This window comes from Carlito syrichta, unplaced genomic scaffold (assembly GCF_000164805.1).
Source record: "Carlito syrichta isolate Samal-C Ts95f unplaced genomic scaffold, Tarsius_syrichta-2.0.1 Scaffold303719, whole genome shotgun sequence".
In the NCBI taxonomy this organism is placed as follows: Eukaryota; Metazoa; Chordata; class Mammalia; order Primates; family Tarsiidae; genus Carlito; species Carlito syrichta.
The window spans coordinates 105,060-128,103 of NW_007247815.1; the positions used below are offsets into that span (position 1 = coordinate 105,060).

Below are 23,044 nucleotides of genomic sequence, written 5' to 3' on the forward strand. Positions count from 1 at the left end.
CATACAGGCAGTTTATCATATTCTGCATCTGATGATGAAGGAGAGACAGCAGCACCAGGACTGGATGATGACAGCCGTATCGTACTGGAAGGAAAGTTGGCATCTGGCACAAAAAGGACCTGAGAAGGGGACAGGTGAGATGGGTGTGTGCCAAGAACCAGGCAAATCAAGAGCCAGCGTGCAGAGAAGTCATTCTCCGTGCAGTATCACGTTTGGTACACGACTAAGACCTAGTTTGCGTTCACGGAACTCATAAGCAACTTGGTGTTCCAGACTAATCCACGAAATGATACTCAGCAGTACGAACGTGTGCAGAGCACAGGGTATGGAACGCACCTGTAAACACTGCGGGAACTCCAAACAGGGAAGAGCAAGGCGGGTGAGTACTCCAGGGAGTCTAGAAGCAAGTGGGTCCAAGAGAAGCTTTGAAGGATAAGTAGAAGTTGGAGGAGGGAAGGGAGAGCCCTCCAGGGAAGGGGACTAATAATACCAGGGAAATGAGAAGAGAGAAGCTCGGCATGCTTCCCAACTTAATGCCGTGTCAGGTAGAAACAGAACAAATGCAGGCTTGTCAACTCCAAGCAGACTCTGAGTTCTAAAGTAGCAAGGTCTTTATTTGATAATCTGTATAAGGTAATATTAGCACAATAATCCCAATACTTTCTCATTCATCAGTATGTGAGTTATCAAAAACCTGCCCCCAGTTATACAAAATAGACTCATGCAAAAATCCTTGTTCTCAAAATGTTGTGATCCTGTCATTTAGTCTTTTCACGAAACACACTACAATTAGACATAGATGAAATATCCTAAAAGGATGACCTTCAATGTTATAAAACAGAATTCTGAGCTAATCATGTAACAACTGATTACTGATCACGGTTGTTATTCACTGTCTCCCATCCTTCCAGTCATTCTTCTGTTTTAACTTTAAAACTAAGCCTCACTACAATCCAGAAAATATTTGAGACAACAGTGAAAGACATATTAACATAAAGGTGAGAATATCAAAGTCAAGAGAATATAAGATGGGGACTGATTATTACTAAAAATATGTGCACTAAAATTACTAAATGCTCATTGAAAAGTCGACCATAAAATCGACTGAGTTTCCACATCATCATGCAAAGAGACAGATATGATTAACGAGCAGAATTCAATTTCCACAAGACAAAAACAAACCAGTTTCTCAGAAGCACACGTATTTGCCCAAGAAGTCTCATAAAAAGGAGTGCTCCAGACAAAACTATTTGTTCTAAATGACACACTCACAATAAATACAATGACCAGTTTTGGAGGACTGTTCTTTATAACATCGTCAATACAGGTCAATGGCAAATTTTAGAGTTCTGTAACAGTAGTTTACAAAGTACTAAAATTATGTGGTCTTGGTATACAGCTCTTATTTATCTTACACAACCAAACCAAAGGAATGAATGGACAGCATTTCCCCCAAACAATTCTCAACTAATATTATTTTCTTGCACCTGAACTCTTGAAAAGTATTAGGCAATACAGGATGAGACTCTCTTGTCTGATACATTCTAAATGTTGAATCAAAGGGATAACGCCCATGCTTCAACAGTTAACTGCACTGGAGAGAGGTGAGCAGTCCCAGAACATGGGAATCTCCACATGGACGTGATCCTGGATCACGGGTAGGGATGGAGTTTTCCTACTGCCTTCAGAAAATGACTTTGGGTTTGCTATAACACCTAGGCCTATGGGGATCTGAGGTCCTAAAATTCTTTACCATAAAGCAAAGCTGCCATTTTAGCCTAGAAAAAAATTGCAAGCACGTGCAGCCAAGGTGTCCTGTGAACATGAAAATACCTTAAAGTAAATATCCACAGCATAACTGTTGAGTGTGCTCAAGATAAATTACTTGGAAAAGGACATTTTTTTGTGCATCACTTCAAATTGTATTTAAGAACTGAGAACTAACAGACAAACTCGGAACCTTCTGAAAAACATTTGAAGTCTTAGTTGTTTTTAAGTTTGTCTGATCTTGTTTTTTATCTGTTGAAGCACAGAGTCTGGAATAAGACTTTAGCTCAACAAGCTCTCAGGTAACCTCCTCTGAAAATCACTCTTATATGTAGTCACTGATCCAGTCAGACCAATTTTCTATTCGAGGTAATCACCAAGTCAGTTTCTAGAAGGACGGGTCTCAAATTTTCTGGAACCGGAGTAGATCAAACTGAATTTGATTGATTATAATTACCGAGGTAAGAGGAATTCCTAATCCTCCTGGCACCAAGCAGACAGGATCTCTCTCTCTCTATATATATAGAGAGAGAGAGAGGTGAAGTCTCACTCCGTTGCCCAGGCTGGAGTGCCGTGGCACACTCACAGCTACCCCAGTGTAGACTTGCTGGGCTCCGGCAATCCTCCCACCTCAGTCTTCCAAGTAGCCAGAACTACAGGTGTGCATGACCACATCCAGCTATTTATTTTTTTTTTAATTGTAGAGATGAGATCTCACCAAGTCACCCAGGCTGGTCTTAAACCTGTGGACTCAGGTACCGCCCCCACCTCAGCCTCCTAAAGTGCTTGGGATTATAGGCTTGAGCCGCTGCGCCCGGCCCAGCCAGAATATTTAAACATCCTTGAAAGCAAAAGGTTACCTATAGTTTTTGAATGTCCCTGAATCTATTTCACTCTTCTCGATTTCTTATCTTTTACCATAAAAAACCATGAAAGCAGATGGGTCCTGGACAACTAGAAGTGTATAGTTACTTAGCTGCATAAAGGCTGAATGCCACAGAAAGGCTGGGAGAGACATCTGAGGTTATATGGTCCAACCCCTAATTTCAGAGATTAGAGGACTGAGATACAAAATCAAAGTGACTTGCCCAGGTTATACATTTAATTCAAGGCCGAATGAAAGCAAAGTACTGGGGCTCCTATTTCTGTTATTTTCGTCATTACTGTAGGTAGATTAAAACAGCCCTTATATTCCTATTGGCTGCTGAACCTCAATCTAGTATTGATCAGCTATCTTGTTTATGAGCATAGTATAAGAAATCACCCTAAGTTATTTCACTAAGTTCCATCACCTAAAGTCTTTGGCCTTTCATTAGTAAATTTAAGCCTAGGCTCTCCACTATGGGGCAGTTACGAACTATGTTTGCAATAGCCCAAATTATAAGATAAGCCCAACAATGAAAGAGATTAAAATCTGTCTGTTAGTTTTTCTAGAAAAGAAAATTTATTAAACTTTTAAAAGTTTTAATGCAGACTTCTCCTTCCCCTTCTCCCCCTGTCCCACCCTACTCCTTACCTGGTATTGATAGTACACTAATTTCTTCTTTTAACAAGAACAAAACACCAAAAATACTATTGTACTAACTGGTTAATGTAGGATCCTCTTGGCTCACGTACTGCTCTTGAAAGAAACGCAAAGAACAATACCATCACTGCCTGAATGTAGGTGTGATAAAAAGCAGTATTATCTATTCTGAAAGAATTAGCCGGGCTCAGTGGCTCAGCCCGTAATCCCGTGCCTTGGGAGGCTGAGGTGAGTGGATTGCCTGAGCCCACGGGTTCGAGACCCACCTGGGCAACTTGGTGAGACCTCATCTCTACAATAAATCAAAAAAGGTTAGCCGGGCGTGGTAGCACATGCCTGTAGTTCCAGCTACTTGGAAGGCTGAAGTGGAAGGATTGCTGGAGCCCAGCAGGTCAAGCCTGTGGTGGCCAGGAGCGGCCACTGCACTCCAGTCTGGGCGACAGAGTGAGACTCCAACTCAAAAAACAAAGGAAAAAAAAAAAAGAATTAGATGTCCCTATACTGCAGAGATGCAGAAAGATGCTCCAGTAAGGGAGCAATGGAACCCAATGTACTCATGGCAACCAAGTACTTCTATAGATAAGCCTGGATGCTTGGCTTCAGTTAAGCTTCTTCACTAAGTGAGCCATGAAAGTTTACTTGCTGAAAACAGTTTAAAGTGGAGATACAAGAATATCTCATCAAATAGAAGGCACCAAAAAAAGAATACTGGATTAAACTAGAGTGGCAAAATCACACAATCATTTTCATTCAATTGAACAAAGTCAAGTCATGGGTCGCTTAACAATAGAAATACGTTTTGAGAAATGTGTCGTTAGGTGATTTCATCATTGTGCAAACATTATAGAGTGTTTACACACAACTCACACAAACCTAGATGGCAGACCTTACTACACACCTAGGCTATATAGCAAACCTGTACAGTATGCTTCTATACTGAGTAGTGCAGGTGACAGTAACACAATGATAATTGTGTATCTAATCATAAAAAGGTACAGTAAAAATACAGTACTATAATCTTATGGGATCACCATGCCTAGAGTAAAATCCCGGGAAAAAAATTAGGGTGGCCTTTTGTTGACAGTCCTGCTGAGTGTCTCTGTCTTTGGCCAGGTTGACCATTCTTGTCATTGTATCAAATTGAGATAAAAATGACAAAAATTCTGCCCAAATTAAAATAAAACGACGGTCACAATGTACCCCAGAGGAGTGGACTAAATTGAAACTTGCAATTTTTAATTAAATAGTCTAAGAATATCTGTGATGTATGCAACAGGGGGAAAAAAGTCAAATTAATTTAGAATTTCTCTTGATGTCCTAGGAAATACCTACTACATAAACTAACAATAGTTATAATAAGCTATGCTAATCATTTGCAAAATATTCATCTCTGAACAGTTCATAATTCAGAATTCTCAGATCTAAAGAAGAGGAAAAACTGAGTTAACACATATTATCATCGATGATAATCCTGTGACAATTAACAGTGAGGCATTAAAATGGCAGTAAACGATATATACAAAATGTCTAAGGTCAAATTCAATAAGAAAATAATTACCTGGCCTGGAACAATAGTATGTGTGAAAAGTTTATTCAGTTCCACTAATTTATTGGGAGTGATGTTAAACTTCAGTGCTATGGAGTTTAGGGTGTCCTGGCTTCCAGCCTAGAATAATCAAACAAGCAAGAGTCAATACGTGAAGCAAAATAATTTTTTTTGATAGACAACATGAATATATTTATTATATGAGTAAATGAAAAAGTAACAGTTCTATCCAGATGAACTATGAAAAAGAGTGCATTCGTTCTAAATTCTTAATAAAATCACATAAAAGCAAACCGCAAATGCAAATCATTTCTGGACTCCTTCATCTTCTAATTTCACTGTCCACTAATTTTACTCAGGTGTGTGGGACAGAGACACAACCTAGGTGTAAAGACCCATAAGGCATAATATAAAACTATTAAAAAAAAAGATGATATATAGACAGCGCTCACCCACAGGAGAAGCGGACTAACTTCTTTCCTATAATGTTCTATTTGCCTGTGTTTTCCTAATTACTGTTACTAGCTGTTTCCCATTCCCTGTTACTAGCTGTTTCCCATTCCCCACCCCGGGCTCAGCAAAGAGCCTGTCACATGGGGGACACTCAGATAGTTGGCGAATGAATACTGTGGACGGCAAGGACATCTGAAAGAAATTCAGATTAGCTATCAATAATTGTTCACTGCTATTAAAATGACAATTTTTATGTCAAATTGGCGTTATTCTCTAAACCTATAAAACTTGTGCCATATGTCCTAGGCGTACACTTTTCTTTCCTTCTATATTAGAGGAGGAATAGGAATAGAGAGCAGTAAGAAGACGAGACACTTCACAGTAGCACAGCTCTACCCAGAAAGAAGTTGGCTGTCTGCGGTCTTGTCAAAATCCCAGGACGAACTCTCTGTCCAGAGTCCCCAGATGAACTTTCTAGTGGGAGGTCACCCTGGTGAATGTCACTGTGAAGTTCCCATCAATTGCCCTCGGTCAAGACTAGTAGCTAACTATGAGCAAAAGTGGATCCCCCAGGTGAACCTCAAATTATGCGGAGATTTGAGGAGACTGAAGGGAGATACGGACTAGTGAAATGGTAGCGACACAGAAGTAGAATTGAACCCATAACTGCCCTCAGTGGCAAAAGCCCACTTGCTAGATGAACTGCTCACACTAGTCATCACTGAAACAGCCTCAAAGCCTTTCTAGAACAAATCAGAAAACAGTATACCTAGGATATTTTTACATATATAAAATGTATATATATACATTTTAAGCACTGAAAACGTAAGTAAACAACATATACCCCTACCTCTACCCAAGGCAAAAATCATCTCTACTAAAAACAAACAAAAAAAGTTAAAACAGTATTTTTTTCAACACTGTATTAGATATTTTTATAATATATTCAAGCCCAGAAGTTCTCAGAGTTTAGAGTTAGTATAAGACAGAGATGGAAAAATCCAGACTCTAGAGCCAGACTGCTGGATTTGAATTGCAGATCTGCCTTTGCTAGCTGTATGACACGTGGGGCATTTTCTTAACTTCTGTGTCTCAGTTTCCTTATTCATCAAATAGAGATAATCCTAATATCTGCTTTATAGCACTGACTTCACAGTAAGTGATCAATGAATTTGCTTCATATTTTTGTGAGTAAAGCTTGTAAACGATACTGTGAACAGGAGGTTCAGGGAGGGAGAAAAACTTTACAATCTGCAGTTATTACAAGGATTAGATATACTTAGAGTTTTAGATCAAGGATGTTGGTATCATTAAATGCTTGAAAGTAATCCAGAATGCTTGGTCATCCACAGCTCAAGAGCAATATAAGCAATCCAGTAAAAGCTAGCAGATTCTCTAAACATGAAGCTATAGGAGTTACCTTTTATTTCCAAGGACAAGAACAAAAATAGTTTGCCAATTAAAACTAGTCTCTGCTGGGCTCGGGGGCTCAGCCTGCCATCTCAGCACTTTGGGAGGCCAAGGCAAGAGGACTGCCTGAGCCCATGGGTTCAAGACCAGCACGGGCAACTTGGCGAGACCTGTCTCTACAATAAGTTAAAAGTTATGGTAGCACATGCCTATAGTTCCAGTTACTTGGAAGGCTGAGGTGGAAGGATCGCCGGAGCCCAGCAGGTTGATGCTGAGGTGGCCATGAGCATGCCACTGCACTCCAGCCTGGGTGACAGAGTGAGACTCCAGCTCAAAAAAAATAAAAAATAAAAATAAGTAAATAAAAATAAATCTCCAAAACATATAAATCAAACAAGTGGGCATACCTGCACCACTGATTTGATCACTTGTTTATATCTATTAACTAATTTGGAAGTAGATCTTTACTGTCACTGCATTGTTCAGTACATCCTATGTGAAGTAACTCCTAGCAAAAGTACTTCTCAATTACTTGGAGGGGCTTGTGAAATCACATTGCTGGATGAATACACAAGGAACTTAAGGACTATGGTTTTAGAATATTGTTATTAACAATAAATAATTTAACCCAATCCACCTTGAGTGCCTATTTTGAAGTAAGGTCTGTGCTAGGTGTTCCAAAGATCAACAACATACTTTGGACAGTGGTAATGTAATCACCCCAAATCCTTTCTAAAAATGGCTGGGCCTCTAAACTCCTGAAAGATGCCTTGGAGATGTTCACAGAGCATTGAGCATGGAATGGCTAAGTCAGGAATCTTCAATGTGACTCTGCAGAGGCTTGGAGAAGATCTACCATTCCAAAAGAAACACCAGAGAAGGATCTGGTCTTGAGGCTTGCCTTATACAGGGCCCGGCATGGCATGCAAATAATGAGTATAACATAAATACACAATAGGAAAACACAACCGCACAAAGGCAATAACACTTAATTTTTTCTTAGAAGTCAAAGAGAACACTCCTCAACAGTGATATTTCCTAGTGCATTAAAACAGATCAATAACTGAGTGCCCACCTTGTGCCACATCTAGCATACATAAGATACAATTCCTGGCCACCAGGAGCTCATGGTATAGTGAGAAAGATGAGCCCATGACATACAGTGTGAAGTTGTCATAATGGACACATGTACAGCAGTATTTGTTGTTGTTGTTGTTGTTGAGTTGGAGTCTCACTCTTGTTGTCCAGGCTGGAGTGCAGCGGCAAACTCATGGCCACCGCAGCCTCACCCTGCTGGACTCAGGCTATCCTTCTACCTCAGCTCTGGAACTATAGATGCACACCACCACGCCCATCTAGTTTTTTTGCGTGTATGTATGATTTATTGTAGAGACGAGGTCTCACCAAGTTGCCCAGGCTGGTCTCGAACCCCCGGACAGGCAATCCTCTTGCCTCGGCCTCCCAAAGTGCTGGGATGACAGGTCGGGCCACCATGCCCGGTCTGCCCAGCTTGATTCAACTACTGATTCAGCGATATGAAGGCCTACTCACTGCCAGGAGCCAGGAATATAATGGCAAACAAAGGGGTCCAGTCTCTCTCCTTGGATACATAAATTAAGGCATAAGATAGTTATGAACATAAGAATCATGTGAATAAATCAATAAGGCTGCACTGAGATAAGTTACATAAAGAAAAGGATTCTATGAGAGTGAAAAACAAAGGGATTTGGCCTAGACTTGCTGGCTGGTCACCGAAGGGAAGGATGAACATGGAAAGTGAGAGGAAGTAGATGTTAAGGATAAGGATCTAGCTTGCACAAATGTATGAATGATGGAGATACTGAAAAAAGAACCAAACATGGAGAACTCTGTGGATATGCTGAGTAGGCAACTGAATATATGGCCTTGGACCTTAATAAAGGACGTTAGGGATGGAGACCTAAAATTGGAAGTCCCTGTCATATCAAAGATGATTTAAGTCATTGGCCTCTTTGGAAGTTCCAGCAGGGAAGTGCAGTTAATAGAAGAGTTTAAGAGAAAAACATCTTCCTTTATTGTCCCAGCTTCGGGAGAACACGCATGGAACAGTGAGGGAGAAGTGGACACCCGCCAAGCCTGCCAGATAGGCCTAAGCATTGCTCGTGATCAACAGGGTGACAAACGCTGTAGTCAGATGACCGTCACATTCTTGAGTCACTGGTTTACATGAGATTGACCAGGAAAAATATATGGAGGGAAAAGAAGTGAGCTAGACCCCATCTCAAGAAGCATCATTATTTAATGGGTACACAAAAAGAATGCAGCCCAGGGATAGTATGTAAGCCTAGTAGCATTAACAAGTGTTCATACCACCTTGTTTATACTTACCGTGTATTCCATCGTACCATGGGGCTTCTGAACCACCATCTTCTTCTCTTTTTTATCATGTGTTCTGTTCTGATTGTCTTCTGAAGAATAAATTGTACATAAATGGATTATTACTTTTTAGGAATTGAAGATGGTAAATCTATAGTATATGATAATTCACTTTAAAATTGACTAAAAAGAGATACTATAGGAAAATGAACTAAGGGCACAAATAAACCATACTCATAAACGAACACTTAAATGATGACTATTAACCATAATTAACTATAATTAGATATACAAATAAAAACAATGTGGTAATTTTGCAGTTATTTATGATAATATGTAATGATTATGAAGTTAGAGACTTGACAAAAATGATGCATAATGTAAATCAGTACTGCCCATTTAGGAAGCGATTTGGCAATATGTAGCAATAGCCATAAAAATGTTCATTCTGACTCAGTAATCCCTCTCCTAGGAATTTATGCTAACGACAAATTCAAAGGAAGAAAAAAGCTGCATGTCAGCATATGGTTACTGCAATACTATTTTATAATAATGAAAACTTAGAAAGACCTATATGTCCAAAAACATACTAAGCTGGAACATAGGTTTTGCTGTTTTTACTGGTCAAAAACCATCAGCCATTGGCAGCTACATATGATTCAACCTAACTGTTATGGTCAAATGCATCTTGATATATTAATTCAGATATCAAAAGTCATAGGACTATATTACAACAGATAAAAATGTAAGTGACTAAAAGAATATAAGTTGAATTAACCACGAAGAGATGCTCCAATTTGTACATGATCAAAAAATTCAGATGAAACCAGGTATCATTTCACACCTGTTAGCCTCACAAAATCAGAAAGCTGGGTAATCCTCATGTCAGGAGAAATGTGAACTGCTACTAGGAACATAAGCTGGTTCAGTCATTCCAGAACATTAAATATATTTAGATCATATGACCCAGCAATCTAACACACAGCTGCCCATTCTCTCCCAAGAAGTCTACACTGTATGTATGCATACCCTAAGCGACCTGCCCAAGAATGATCATCGCAGTGGTATCTGTGGCAGTAGGGTGCTGAAGGGAGAAATAAAATGGGGCAGCTAAGCTCTGGGATTCCTGATAGTAACTAGAAATAACACGCCCAAAGTATACCCAGCAACAAGTTTCCATCAAGAGAAACAGAATGGGATGTACAGAAAAGTATCATTCATGTACATCTAAAACAGACAGACATAGGTCAGGCATGGTGGCTCATGCCTGTGATCCTAGCACTTTGGGAGGCTGAGGTGGGAGAAGCACTTGAGGCCAGAGTTTGAGACCAGCCTGAACAACATAGCGAGACTCTGTCTCTTAAAAAAAAAAAAAAAAAAAAAAAGCAAAAAACAACAACAAAAAAAAACCAGATGGACACAAAGCAACCATAAACATTTTTCAAGGGCACATAAAAATAAAAGCCTATATAAACACAATAGAATGGTGTGATGTGGGGAGAGAAACTGAAGCCCAAAATGAGAATAAAGTGAATGACTAAATAAATAACATGAAGCCCAGCTTGGACTGGTAATGATAGGGCATGATCTGAAAAAGGTGATTAACTCAACTTCCACATCTGAGGTCCCACAAACACAAACACACACACACACACACACACACACACACACACACACACACACAACACACACACACATACACACACATACACACACACACACACACACACACACAGAGAAATGTATCAACAATATCATTTCATCTATATTACAAACATGGGAGTACTAGATAAAAATGAAAAGGTAACATAGAAAAATTAAAATAGCTAATTCCTCTAGGATTTACCTGACTTTTAAATATATCTTTTATATTATTTAAAATTTTAAACCAACAGAAAAAATTTTTTAAATAGAAGACACCATTAGAGTTCTGCTCTAGTCATCTATACGTTCAAATCAGATCCTTTCATGGATCAAAGAGACCCGGAAAATTCCTCTAGACTATAAAAAATGACCTCCCTATTTTCCCACAGCCACATCTAAATTACTTATGTACATTAAAACAGATAGACATAGGCCAGGCATGGTGGCTCATGCCTGTGATCCTAGTACTTTGGGAAGCTGAGATGAAAGAATCACTGGAGACCAGGAGTTTAAAAGACCAGCCTGAATAACACAGTGAGATTCCATCTCTGTTAAAAAAAGCAAAAAAAAAACAAACAAAAAAACCCAGATAGACACAAAACAACCATAAACATTTTTCAAGGGCTCATAAAAATAAAACACAATAGAATAGTGTGACGTGAGGAAACTGAAATTACTAAATTACTTCAGCAAGATGGGACCAATAACTGCAGTTTTCAAATCTCTAGATGAGGAGAGTCTACACAGTCTATTGAAAAAACCCAATCATAATATTTTACAAATCTTATGGTACAACAAGTGTAAAAACTGGTTTCCACAGTTCTTGTCAGGTAAGCAATCAATTGTAAGAACATTCTTCCTTCTTTTCTTCTAAAGAATATGAAAAATGTTTAGGTTGCTTTTGCTCTGTTCATATGGAAGATGGATACTCCAGGTTAACATACCAACACATTCTTCCAGTGGTTCCTTTTTGGCATTAGGATAAATGTTCCCTCCTTTTAATACCTTCTCTCCACGTTCTTTGTTGCATGCTTCTAACCCTTCTCGCTGTCATCACAAGCGGCTGTCATTTCAGCTTCGCCTGCTTTTGGAATAGTCTCTGTATCTTTTCGTAAGTGCTTCCTGTTTCTAGAGCCCACAGCATGCTTCCTTGTTCCCATATGTGGCAGCATCTGGTCCATGCCCTTTGCTAAACTGGATATAATTATCTCTGGTTCCAGTGGGGAGCACCACGATAAGCCACCAACGCGTGAGAGTTTATACACTGCCCAGCTGCAAGAGAAAATGTGTGCCGGCTGGAGCTTTCAGGATAAATTTAACTATGAATACTGAGTCTGCACAAAAATTTTCTTACCATCCATTGGCACAGGTGAGTAGGCTAGAAAAATGTCAAGCATGACATCTTAATGAAGAAAAAAAAAAAAGCCTTTCCTTCAGAGTTTAAGATTTGGGGATTCTGGAGGGAAAGATCGTGATGTACCCTTTGAATGTCTTGTGCCTTGATGACACCTTGCATATGAGGGAGGACCAAAAAAACCACAGAATTACCTTTGGGAGGGCAGCCCCTTGCAGTCAGGCTTCCCCCGCGAGGTAAGTGCTCTAGGAACCCATCGGTTTTTATCTGGAAGCTTTGGGAAGGTGGTGTCATGATTTGTGGAAGAAATGTCCCAAGCTGTGGCGAATAGGTGACTGGTTTTCCACCACGACAACACATCTGTCCACAATGCACTGAATGTTCAGCAGTTTTGACCAAGATGGCATGACCCCTGTGCCCCACCCTCCCTGTTTGCCTGACCTTGCCCCAAACACCTTATTTTTGTTTGTTTGTTTCCCTGGATGAAAAGTCCTCAAAGGGAAAGGTTTTGCTGAAGTGGAAGAGGTGAAACCAAAAAAAACGACAGAAGCACGAAAAGGCGCCAAACCCTGTTTTGAGCAGTGAGAAAAGCATCTCAATGAGTGCATTGCATCAAAGAGAGAGTACCTCAAAGGTGACTAAAGTTTAGACATGCAAGAATACATAATGTTTTACAAATAAATTTCATCTTTTGGGGGGTCCCTCCTCTCTTCATACATGGTTGAATAAATGTCCTGGTATAGATCAAAGAGTCTGACGTGTCTGACTATGGTCAACACTTTTCACTGATCTAACTTAACCCTGGGAAAATCATATGCATCTGTCCAAGCCACAAATCAAACACAAAGTTTTACAGTTGGCTTGATACAGAAAGCAGAGAAGTAGGCCGGGCATGATGGCTCACACTTGTAATCACAGCATTTTAGAAGGCCTAGGTGGGAGGATCGCTCGAGCCCAGGAGTAAGAGACCAGCCTTGGCAACATGGCGAGATCTCATCTCTACAAAAACATTTACAAGTTAGCCAACATGGTAGTGCATGTCCGTAGCAGGCACAGCTGCTTGTGAGACTGAGCCAGAAGGATCCCCTGAGCCCAGGAGGTTGAGGCTGCAGTGAGCCACAATTGTATCGTGCCACCACTGTACCTCAGCCTGGACAGCAGAGTGAGATTTCAAACAAAAAAAGAAGAAGAAGAAGAAGAAAAGCTAGCAGAGAAGTAGTTGGCAAATTCTAAAGTTCTAATTTGTCTTTGTATCATTATAGTCCAAGGTAAGGTTTCCTATTGTTTCCTTAGTATTTTTTGCAGCGAGTTGTAAAGATACTCAACCATGTGTCTCAATACATGAAGTCCTCATGTCTGGCCAAGGCAGGTTCTGCAGCTAATAGTCTACAAAGTACAGGAGAAGTTTCTGGCCCTGGAGAGAGCTAGGAAGAGAGACAAGTTACCACATAAAAGGTCAGGTCGGCGATGGGGCTCCTACTTTCGCATTTTAGGCGAGGACTCTTGACTATCCTCAAGGAAGCAACTGTCAGCACCAATTCTAGCTTCAGGTCTCCCCATGACCTTCATAGCCACCCAAATTCTGACCTACCCATGTTTACAGGAACCTCAGGCAAATGTTGTAAAAGTATCTACTGCCAGAGGGGAAAGTTCGTACAAGTTTCTCAGAAACCATTCGGGATAAAGTAAGAACTGCCTGCCTCTGAAATGAAGTCTTCAGAGCCAGTTTTTCTCAGTTCCATAAGAAAGTACCTGTGAAGACATTGGTAGGATCCCTAAAAGAATGAACCACAGACCCTTTAGCCTAGCCCATCTCATTCTGCATAAATCCTGAAGGTGGGAGTTGGAATTTGACACCTGTGTTGACCTCAATCCCAGTGGATCTTGGCTCTTGGCTCCCGCATCTGAAAAGATTCCAGATACAAGTTTACTGAAAGAAGACTCCTCCTCCTCCAGGCACTGGGGCTCTATCCAGCACTATGCCTGGGGCTTGCAGGGGCATGACAGCACTTGTGCAGGAATCCTTTGTAGTGGGGATCTCTAAAGTCTTGAGTGAGGTTATTTTAGAGAAGGAATTTTAGGAGGAGTTCTGAGGTTTGAGAATAGAGCCTAAAGAAGGCTTAGAGTCAAGGAGTAAAAAGAGGCAGAGCTGATATGAGGAGGGAAAAACAATCAGAGGGATGGGAAAATGAACGTAATATCAGAAAGGCCATGGAAAAGATTTCAAGGGAGACTGTGTTGACACTGGGAAGTGCTGCCCAGAGGCCCAGATAAACACAGAAACCTGGAATTGGATATCTGGAGGCCATAGAGAGTTCCTGAAAGTGGAGAGAGTTCAAGACAGATGGTGTAAACCCTATCAGTAGAAGAGGGGTAGTTCATCTGTTACAATATAATGGAGAAAGGTAAAGAGGGGTAAGAGATAGCAAGATTTGGAAGTGCTGCTAGTAGTAAAGGTAAGGTTTCAGTAATGTGAACATTCAGAAGCAATACAAGGGTTCACTCAGGGTTGGGGGTCTTCGACACCAGGGAGATGCACCATGTATTGTTGAGAAAATTAGATGATACATACAGTGTTAGGCACAGAGTAAATACTTAACAAATATTTTTATCACTAATAATTAGTAGTCAAATAAGTAAACAGCAATTTGAATACAGTAGTGTGTTAAAAGAATTATAAACCACGACCAAAAGGTTTCATTCCAGAAATGCTGCAGGGATAGCATATCAATATGATGGATTTTTATAAATTGTTTAAAGGGAAAAAAAATCTCATTACTTTGATACATGCCAAAAAAGTATTTGATAAATTACACAGCCGCTATTGTATTTTTTTAAAACACACACATACATACACACATACACAAATCCGGCTGCTAGAAAGCTTAAACTTCTATAACATGATAAAGAATTATTAGTTATACTTTGATATTCATTAGAAATATGCTTCTCAAAAAAGCAACACAATACTAAAAAGTATATATGAAAAGCAATTTCCCCAGAGGAATGGAAAGAAAATGGCTTCATGATATCACTTCCAGGTCTGTAGTACCAGCCTAGTCACCTAAATTCGGCCTGAATTAAGGAATTGGGAAGCCCCTGCCCCCAGCTCTATGGAAGAAAGTCTGTCGGTGAGCAGAGGGAAAGATACTCACAGGCAGGCATGAGCTCCACCTTCTTCCTTTTGTCCCAGTTGTGCTTGGAAGGTAAGAGCCTGAGAGCAATTCCAGGAAAGCTTTTAAGGCTCCGGGTATGGTACCCACCTCTCCACTGAATTATGACACAGACTAACCTAATGGGATGGGAGGCCAAATCACAAGTATTTCAGGCCACACAGAAGAAAAAAAAAAACCCATAGTGCAGCTAAAAACAGAAATGCAACAAAGCATAATGAAAGCCCCAGGATGAAGAGGGAATCTCACTCGTGCCTCGGAGCCCACCTGGCACAGTCGGGCAAGGCAACCACAGAGCTCAAATGCACTACAGGCACACATGAGCTCATCAAGCTCTCTTGAGAAATTAAGCATTATCCTAAGTTCTTCTAAAGCATACCTGCATAAACAGAGACGAATCCTATCAGGAACCAAAAGCAAACATTTTTAAAAGTAAAATACTACCAATATCAATTTATGGCTTATACCCAATTTTGCTTTGAAATCTCTAGTCAAAGCAACACATGAAAAGAGTTTTAAATACTGAAAAAAATGAAAATGTGATTTTCAGCAGGCAATTTCCTAAAGAAGAAACATTATCATAAAAATGTCCAAAATTTATAAAATTGTTCAGTTAGGTGACCAGATATAATAATCTCTCATACTTGTAACAGAAACATAAGTAGAAGAGTCCCAGGCATGGTGGTATCAAACTATAAAATATCTAGGAATAAATATATCAAGATAATGACAAGATATATGTAGAGAAAATGAAAAAACTTTACTAAAGTATATAAAAGGAATAAAGGAAGGACTGAATAAATGAAGGAATGCTTCTAAATAGGAAATCTTACTCCTGTAAATTAATATTTAACTTTTCTCAAATGAATGCTTGAATGCAATTTAAATAAAAAGTATTTTTTTTGAGAAGGGGCCCTTGTCAAATTGATAACCAGGTTAATGTGGAAGCATAAATACATAAGACTATCCAAAATTGTTTTCAAAAGAGAAGTTAGGGTAGTAAGAAGCAAGGAAGTTAAAATACATGGTTATAAAGTCATAGCAAACACCATAGTGATATAACTAAAACCAAGGAATTTACTGTGAAGTGAAAGCACTATTATAAAATCAGTGAGAAAAAGCTGGTTTTTTTCCCCATAAAGATCATGTAACAATGTGAAAGGGGAGGTTTTGACATCAGACAGACTCTGAATGAGCACCCTGGTCTACCCCTTGTTCACTGGGTAAACTTGGGCAAATAACCTTACTTAATCAAAGACAGTTTTTCTCAGAGTGCAAAACTGGGATTGATTTTTGCATTTGTAAAACAGACTACACCTCCTGTGGCAGAACACGATGAGTTTTAGATTAAATAATAAAATAAAGCATCTAGTTCACAGAGAACACTCATTGAAAATAGGTTCTTGATCCTTTTGTAATTCATAAGTGTGATGATTGGGTATCCACATGCTTGTGTGAGATGTGCCACTCTCAGATCTTGTTAGGACTTCTGGACTCCCACAGAGAGTTACTATAAGGATTTGATAAGGTAATTCAGAAAAAAAGCACTCTGTAATGTGCAAAGTAAGGGCTGAAGGAACTTAAGGGTTTATCGTCATTAAATAAGGTTAGGTGAATAATGGCTAAGATTTAGAGAAAAAATATGGATCACTCTCAAACTAATGCAGATTAATTCAAGACTAAATAATAAAAAATAAAGTCATAAATGTCTTTGAAGAAAATATAGAACTTATATTAGCTTAAAGAAATAACATCTTCTCTATTGGTGATGCACACTTCTCAAACTGGCCTGACTCTGTAAAAAGTACAATTAAAATATTCAGTATTGTTATTTAGCACTTTAAGAATAATTTCTGGAAAACCTAAAGCATAAGCTGTTACAGAAACAAAAACAAAAACAAAAGATGTGTCAAGGAGAAATGAACTCTGTACTCAACAGGAACTCCACACTTTAAACTCTAACACAAAGGAAAAGGTCATGCAGTCATGTTATTTTCCTTCCTTCAAGCAAGTCACAGTCAATATAGCCCTTGACTAAAATGAGTCATACTGAATTAAAGTGAGAATGCAAGTGTTTCAAGGGCAGGGAAGTCGTCTTCCATATAAAATGCTTTCCCCAGAATCTAGTACTAACTCAGCATGGTCCTCTCTGTTAATGGAATGAATGAATTCATCCAAGAGCCGGTGTAACTCTGTAAGTAAACAAGGAAACAGATGATTCTGGTTGTTTTGTTATAGCATTTGATTTATATCAACCATAAAACCATTGTGAGTGTAACTACATACAGGCCCAGGTCTAGTAGTTAATTCCAGAGAGGAGTTTCAACCTTATCATCATTCAAATTACAGCTCATGGGAAAATAAAACTCTATTTACAGCTTTTCCCTCTGTACTAAGAAATAGCAATGTTTGGGAGAAATGAAGAAAACACTAAAGTTTTGTTTTTTTTTAACTTTTGTCTTATTTTTCTCTGAGAATTGAATCAGGAGAAGGAGCACGATGTCCAAGGCTTTCACTCAGGCTTTGATGCCAAAGTGGGCTGGACATGAAACCCTACTCCCCACTGACCAGAAGTGAACTGCTGGCCAATTACTCAGCTTCTTGATTTTTGCATTTGTAAAACAGACTACACCTCCTGTGGCAGAACACGATGAGTTTTAGATTAAATAATAAAATAAAGCATCTAGCTCACAGAGAACACTCATTGAAAATAGGTTCTTGATCCTTTTGTAATTCATAAGTGTGATGATTGGGTATCCACATGCTTGTGTGAGATGTGCCACTCTCAGATCTTGTTAGGACCTGGGACCTAGAGGTTATCTCCTCATCAAACTTGGAGAAACAGATGCCCCACCCCCATGCTGAAAGAGGCACAGACTTGTGAGATCTGAGTGGGAGATTTGACAGTAATAGCAGCAAGCCAGGTGAGTCCAGATCTGATCTACCCTCCTCCTACAATAGTCTGTGGGGCATCTGAGCCACACTGAGAACAATCCTATCAACCTGCACTGAGAACAGAGCAGGAGGGGCTGGAGACTAGAGTTGCTCCTTCCCGCAGGGGCACCAGCTGAAAGGAAGTTAGAGACAGGGTAACAGTGGCAGAAGGAGTTTTGTTTTAGTTTTTTTTCTCTTCTCTCTTTCTGTTTTTGATTATGCTTTCACACTTGCTTTGTTGCTGTTACTTTAATGCTGTTGTTTTAGAGTTCCAGTTTGTGTATGGGTATTTTTGAGGAAGAGTACATCAATAGGTGGGTTGTGGGGGGCTTTGTCAGTTTGTGTGTTTGCATCATTGTATGTTTTTTAAAAAAATATTTTCTGTCTTTGTTTATCAGTTTATTTGTTAGTTAGGACGCCTGTCTGTTTTCCCTTTCTTCTCTCTCTCCACCTTCCTCTCGTCTTCTTCCTTCCTTTTTTCATTCTTTACCTTTTTCTTACCTCATTTTGCTTTCAAGGGGCAAACATATACTTCTACTGCAAGGACAGATTGTAAGGTGGTAGGAAGTGGATTACATAGGGCCCACAAACCTGTCAGCAGATACTGGGATCTGCAGATAGTATCTGAATCACAACTCCCCAATTAAATCTCAAAACTGCAAAAAGTACAGCCCCCACCCCCGGTCCAGCTTCAGAAAGCCAGATAATCTACATAAGGAAGAATAAGAGATCGCGCAAACAAAAGTAAAAGCTACCCCCCATCACTGAACAAAAGAATTAAAGAAGAGGTAAAAAAGAGGGGAGGAAAATCAACTCAAAGAAGAATACGGGTCCCAAACGGACCCCTGGGAGGTCAACCAGTGAGAATACAGACTTTGGAATGCATACAATGAAGAGTTCCCAGAATGACTGGTCTCAAACTCTCTATTAATACCTTGATATCAGATATTAAGATATTAATAGAGAGAACAAACAGAAATGAGGAGAGATAAGAGGAAAGAATGAAGGAGTTGATAACTGAGGTAACAGCAATAAAGAATACAGTGAATGAAATAAATAAACTCATAAGCATGGAAAGCAGAATCAACCAAGCAGAAGAAAGAATCTCAGAGCTTGAGGACCAAAATATGGGATTAACCCAAACTGTTAAAACATAGAAAAGAAGCTTAAAAAGACAGAACAAAACCTCCAAGAGAGGAGGGATTATTTCAAGAGGCCAAACCTAACATTAATTGGAATCCCAGAAGCAGATGGAGAAGCAGAGACCACCCTGGAGCAAGCATTCCATGAAATTATCCAAGAAAACTTCCCTCATCTCATCAGTGACAAGATCATCCAAACACAAGAGATTCAGAGAACCCCTGAAAGACAAAAATAGAGAAGACCAACTCCTAGACACATAGTAATTCGCCTACACAACGTATGTATAAAAGAAACAATCCTAAAGGCAGCAAGAGAGAAAGATCAGACTACCTACCAGGAAGACCAATTAGAATAACAGCAGAGTTATCTACAGAAACACTTCAGGCTAGGAGAGCTTGGAGCCCAATCTTCAAAGTTCTCAAAGAAAAACAATTTTAAGTAAGAATTACTTGCCCAGTTAAGCTGAAGTTCAGCAGTGAGGGAGAATTAAAATCCTTCCCAGACATTCAATCCCTAAGAGTTTATGCTGCCTCCAGACCAGCTCTACAAGAAACACTTAAGAAAGTATTAAACACAGAAGAAAGGAAAAAAGAACAACGCCCTTCACAAGTATGCAGGAAGAAGACTGAAAACACACATGTATCAACCCCCAAATCAAAAGAAAGACAATAAACAAATAAACAAACATCAGCAGCAAAAACAACAAACTCTGTAAGAACCTCACGACAGGAATAAACTCTCACATCCCAACAATTAGCCTGAATGTGAATGCACTAAATACAACACTGAAAAGACATAGAATGGCAAAATGGATAAAATATCATGAGGTAACAATATACTGTCTCCAAGAGACTCATCTCACCAGAAAAGACACTCACAGACTCAAAGTAAGAGGATGGGAAACAAAATTTCAGATGAATAGAACACAAAAGAAAGCAGGAGTCATGATCTTAATATCAGATAAAATACCCTTTAAATGATCAAGACTTAAAAAGATACTGAAAAAGATTTTATCACTACATAATGATAAAATGTTTGATCCATCAACAAGAAATATCCATCCTAATATAAACACCCAGCATAGGAGCACCAACTTTCATAAAGCCATCTCCAGGTAAACTAAAAAAAGATATTGACTCTAACACTATCATAGCTGGGGACTTACATACCCCATTCACAACCCTAGACAGATCATCAAGACAAAAAATCAACAAGGAGATCTGGAACCTCAATGTGACACTTGACAAAATGGACTTAATTGATACTACAGAACACTCTACCCAACAACCACAGAATATCCATTTTACTCATCACCACATAGAACGTACTCTAAGATCAACCATAAATCAAACAAACAAATTTCATAAAAGTGATATCCTGCTATGCACCTTCTCAGACCACAGTGGAATAAAAATAAATATCAACACCAACAAAGTTTCCCCAAAACCCTCAAAGACATGGACATTAAATAGCATGATGCTAGACAACTCCTAGGTAAGCCGGGCTCAGTGGCTCAGCCTGTAATCCCCTGCCTTTGGGAGGCTGAGGTGAGTGGATTGCCTGAGCCCGCAGGTTCGAGACCGGCCTGGGTAGGCGAGACCTCATCTCTACAATAAAATCAAAAAATTAGCTGGGCTCGGTGGCTCAGTCTGTAATCCCGTGCCTTTGGGAGGCTGAGGTGAGTGGTTGCCTGAGCCCGTGGGTTCGAGACCCGCCTGGGCAGCGAGACCTCATCTCTACAATAAATCAAAAAATCAGCCGGGCTGGTAGCGCATGCCTATAATTCCGGCTACTTGGAAGGCTGAGGCAAAAGGATCGCCGGAGCCCAGCAAGTCGAGGCTGCGGTGGCGGAAGCAGCCACCACACTCCAGGCGACAGAGTGAGACTCCAACTAAAAAAAAAAATCAAAAAATTAGCCAGGCGTGGTAGTGCATGCCTGTAATTCCGGCTATTTGGAAGGCTGAGGTGGAAGGATCGCTGGAGCCCAGCAGGTCGAGGTTGTGGTGGCCGGGAGCGGCCACTGCACTGCAGTCTGGGCAACAGAGTGAGACTCCACCTCAAAAAAAAAAATAACTCCTAGGCCAACATGGAAATCAAAACAGAGATTAAAAGATACCTCGAAACAAATGAAAATGAAGTAACATCTTACCAAAACCTCTGGGATGCCAAGAGGAGAATTCATATCTCTATGAACACATTTGAAGAAAATGGAAAGATCACAAATGAACAGCCTAACAAACCACCTAAGAAAGCTGGAAAAGCTAGATTACAAAAGCCCTAACTTCGACAGAAGAATCCAGATCACCACAATTCAGGGCATAGAAGACAAAAATAAAATCAAAAAAAAAAAAAAAAAAAAAATCAATGAAACGAAAGCCTGGTTCTTTGAAAGGGTAAACAAGACTGATGGAACCCCTAGCTAGATGACCAAGAAAAAGGGAGAAAAACTTTAAATAAACACAATCAGAAATGCAAAAGATCATGTCACAACTGACCCCAAAGAAATACAAAAGATTATCAGCGACTACTATGTACACTTGTATGGAAACAAACTTGGGGTGGGGGGGGCCTCAGACCAGATGGTTTTCCAGCAGAATTCTACAAAATATACAAGGAGAAACTGATACCAATACTACTGAAAGTATTCCAGGCAATTGAGAAAAATGGAATTCTCCCCAAATCATTTTATGGAGTTAATATCACATTGATACCCAAACCAGGAAAAGATCCAACAAAGAAAGAGAACTATAGGCCAATATCTTTAATGAACAAAGATGCTAAAATTCTCAACAAGATTGTAGCAAATCGGATCCAATAACACATCTCAAAAATCATCCACCACGACCAAGTATGCTTCATCCCTGGGATACAAGGCTGGTCCAACATCCTCAAGACCATAAACATAATTTAATAAAACAACAGATGTAAAAACAAAAACCACATGATTATATCATTAGAAGCAGAAAAAGCTTTTGATAAAATCCAGTGCCCCTTCTTGATAAAAACCCTCGAACAGCTAGGCATAGATGAAACATGTCCCAAAATAGTAAGAGCCATCTACGAAAAACCCACAGCCCACATACTGCTAAACAGACTGAAATTGGAACCATTTTACCTGAAAACTGGAAAAAGACAGGATGCCCACTCTCATCCCTCCTTTTTAACATAGTTTTGGAAGTCCTAACTACAGCAATCAGACAAGAGAAGGAAATCGGGGGTATCCAAACAGGAAAAGAGGAAGTCAAGTTATCCCTCTTTGCAGACAACATGATTCTATACCTCAAAAACCCAGGAAAATCAGTCAAAAACCTCCTTGTACTGATAAAGGACTTTGGTAAAGTCTCAGGGTATAAAATAAATGTGCAAAAGAAGTCCCATTTCTACATACCAACAATAAACAAACAGAAACCCAAATAAAAAGCACAATACTATTCACAATAGCCAGGACAAAAATCAAATACCTTGGCATCTTCCTAACCAGAGACATGAAAGACCTTTACAACAAAAACTACAAAACACTGCTCAAAGAAATCAAAGATGATACAAACAAATGGAAAAATATTCCATGCTCATGGATTGAAATAATCAACATTGTTAAGATGTCCATCCTACCCAAGGCAATTTACAGATTTAATGCAATACCCATTAAATTACCAGGAGCATACTTCTCAGACCTGGAAATGGCAATACAGGAATTCATATGGAAACATAAACAACCACGAATAGCCAAAACAATTCTC

General features: G+C 39.5%; 1 protein-coding gene across 2 annotated transcripts in view; it reads right to left on the bottom strand.

The window, feature by feature from the left end:
• The window catches only part of NCOA7 (nuclear receptor coactivator 7), a 163,818-nt gene that overhangs the window by 60,476 nt on the left and 80,298 nt on the right, over positions 1-23,044 (bottom strand). For both annotated transcript variants that reach the window (XM_021712906.1, XM_008059099.2), the window contains exons 4-6: positions 9,069-9,148; positions 4,851-4,958; positions 6-119 (exon numbers count right to left, since the gene is read on the bottom strand). In XM_021712906.1, the coding sequence (XP_021568581.1) occupies positions 6-119; positions 4,851-4,958; positions 9,069-9,148 (302 nt within the window). The remainder of the gene's footprint in view (positions 1-5; positions 120-4,850; positions 4,959-9,068; positions 9,149-23,044) is intronic.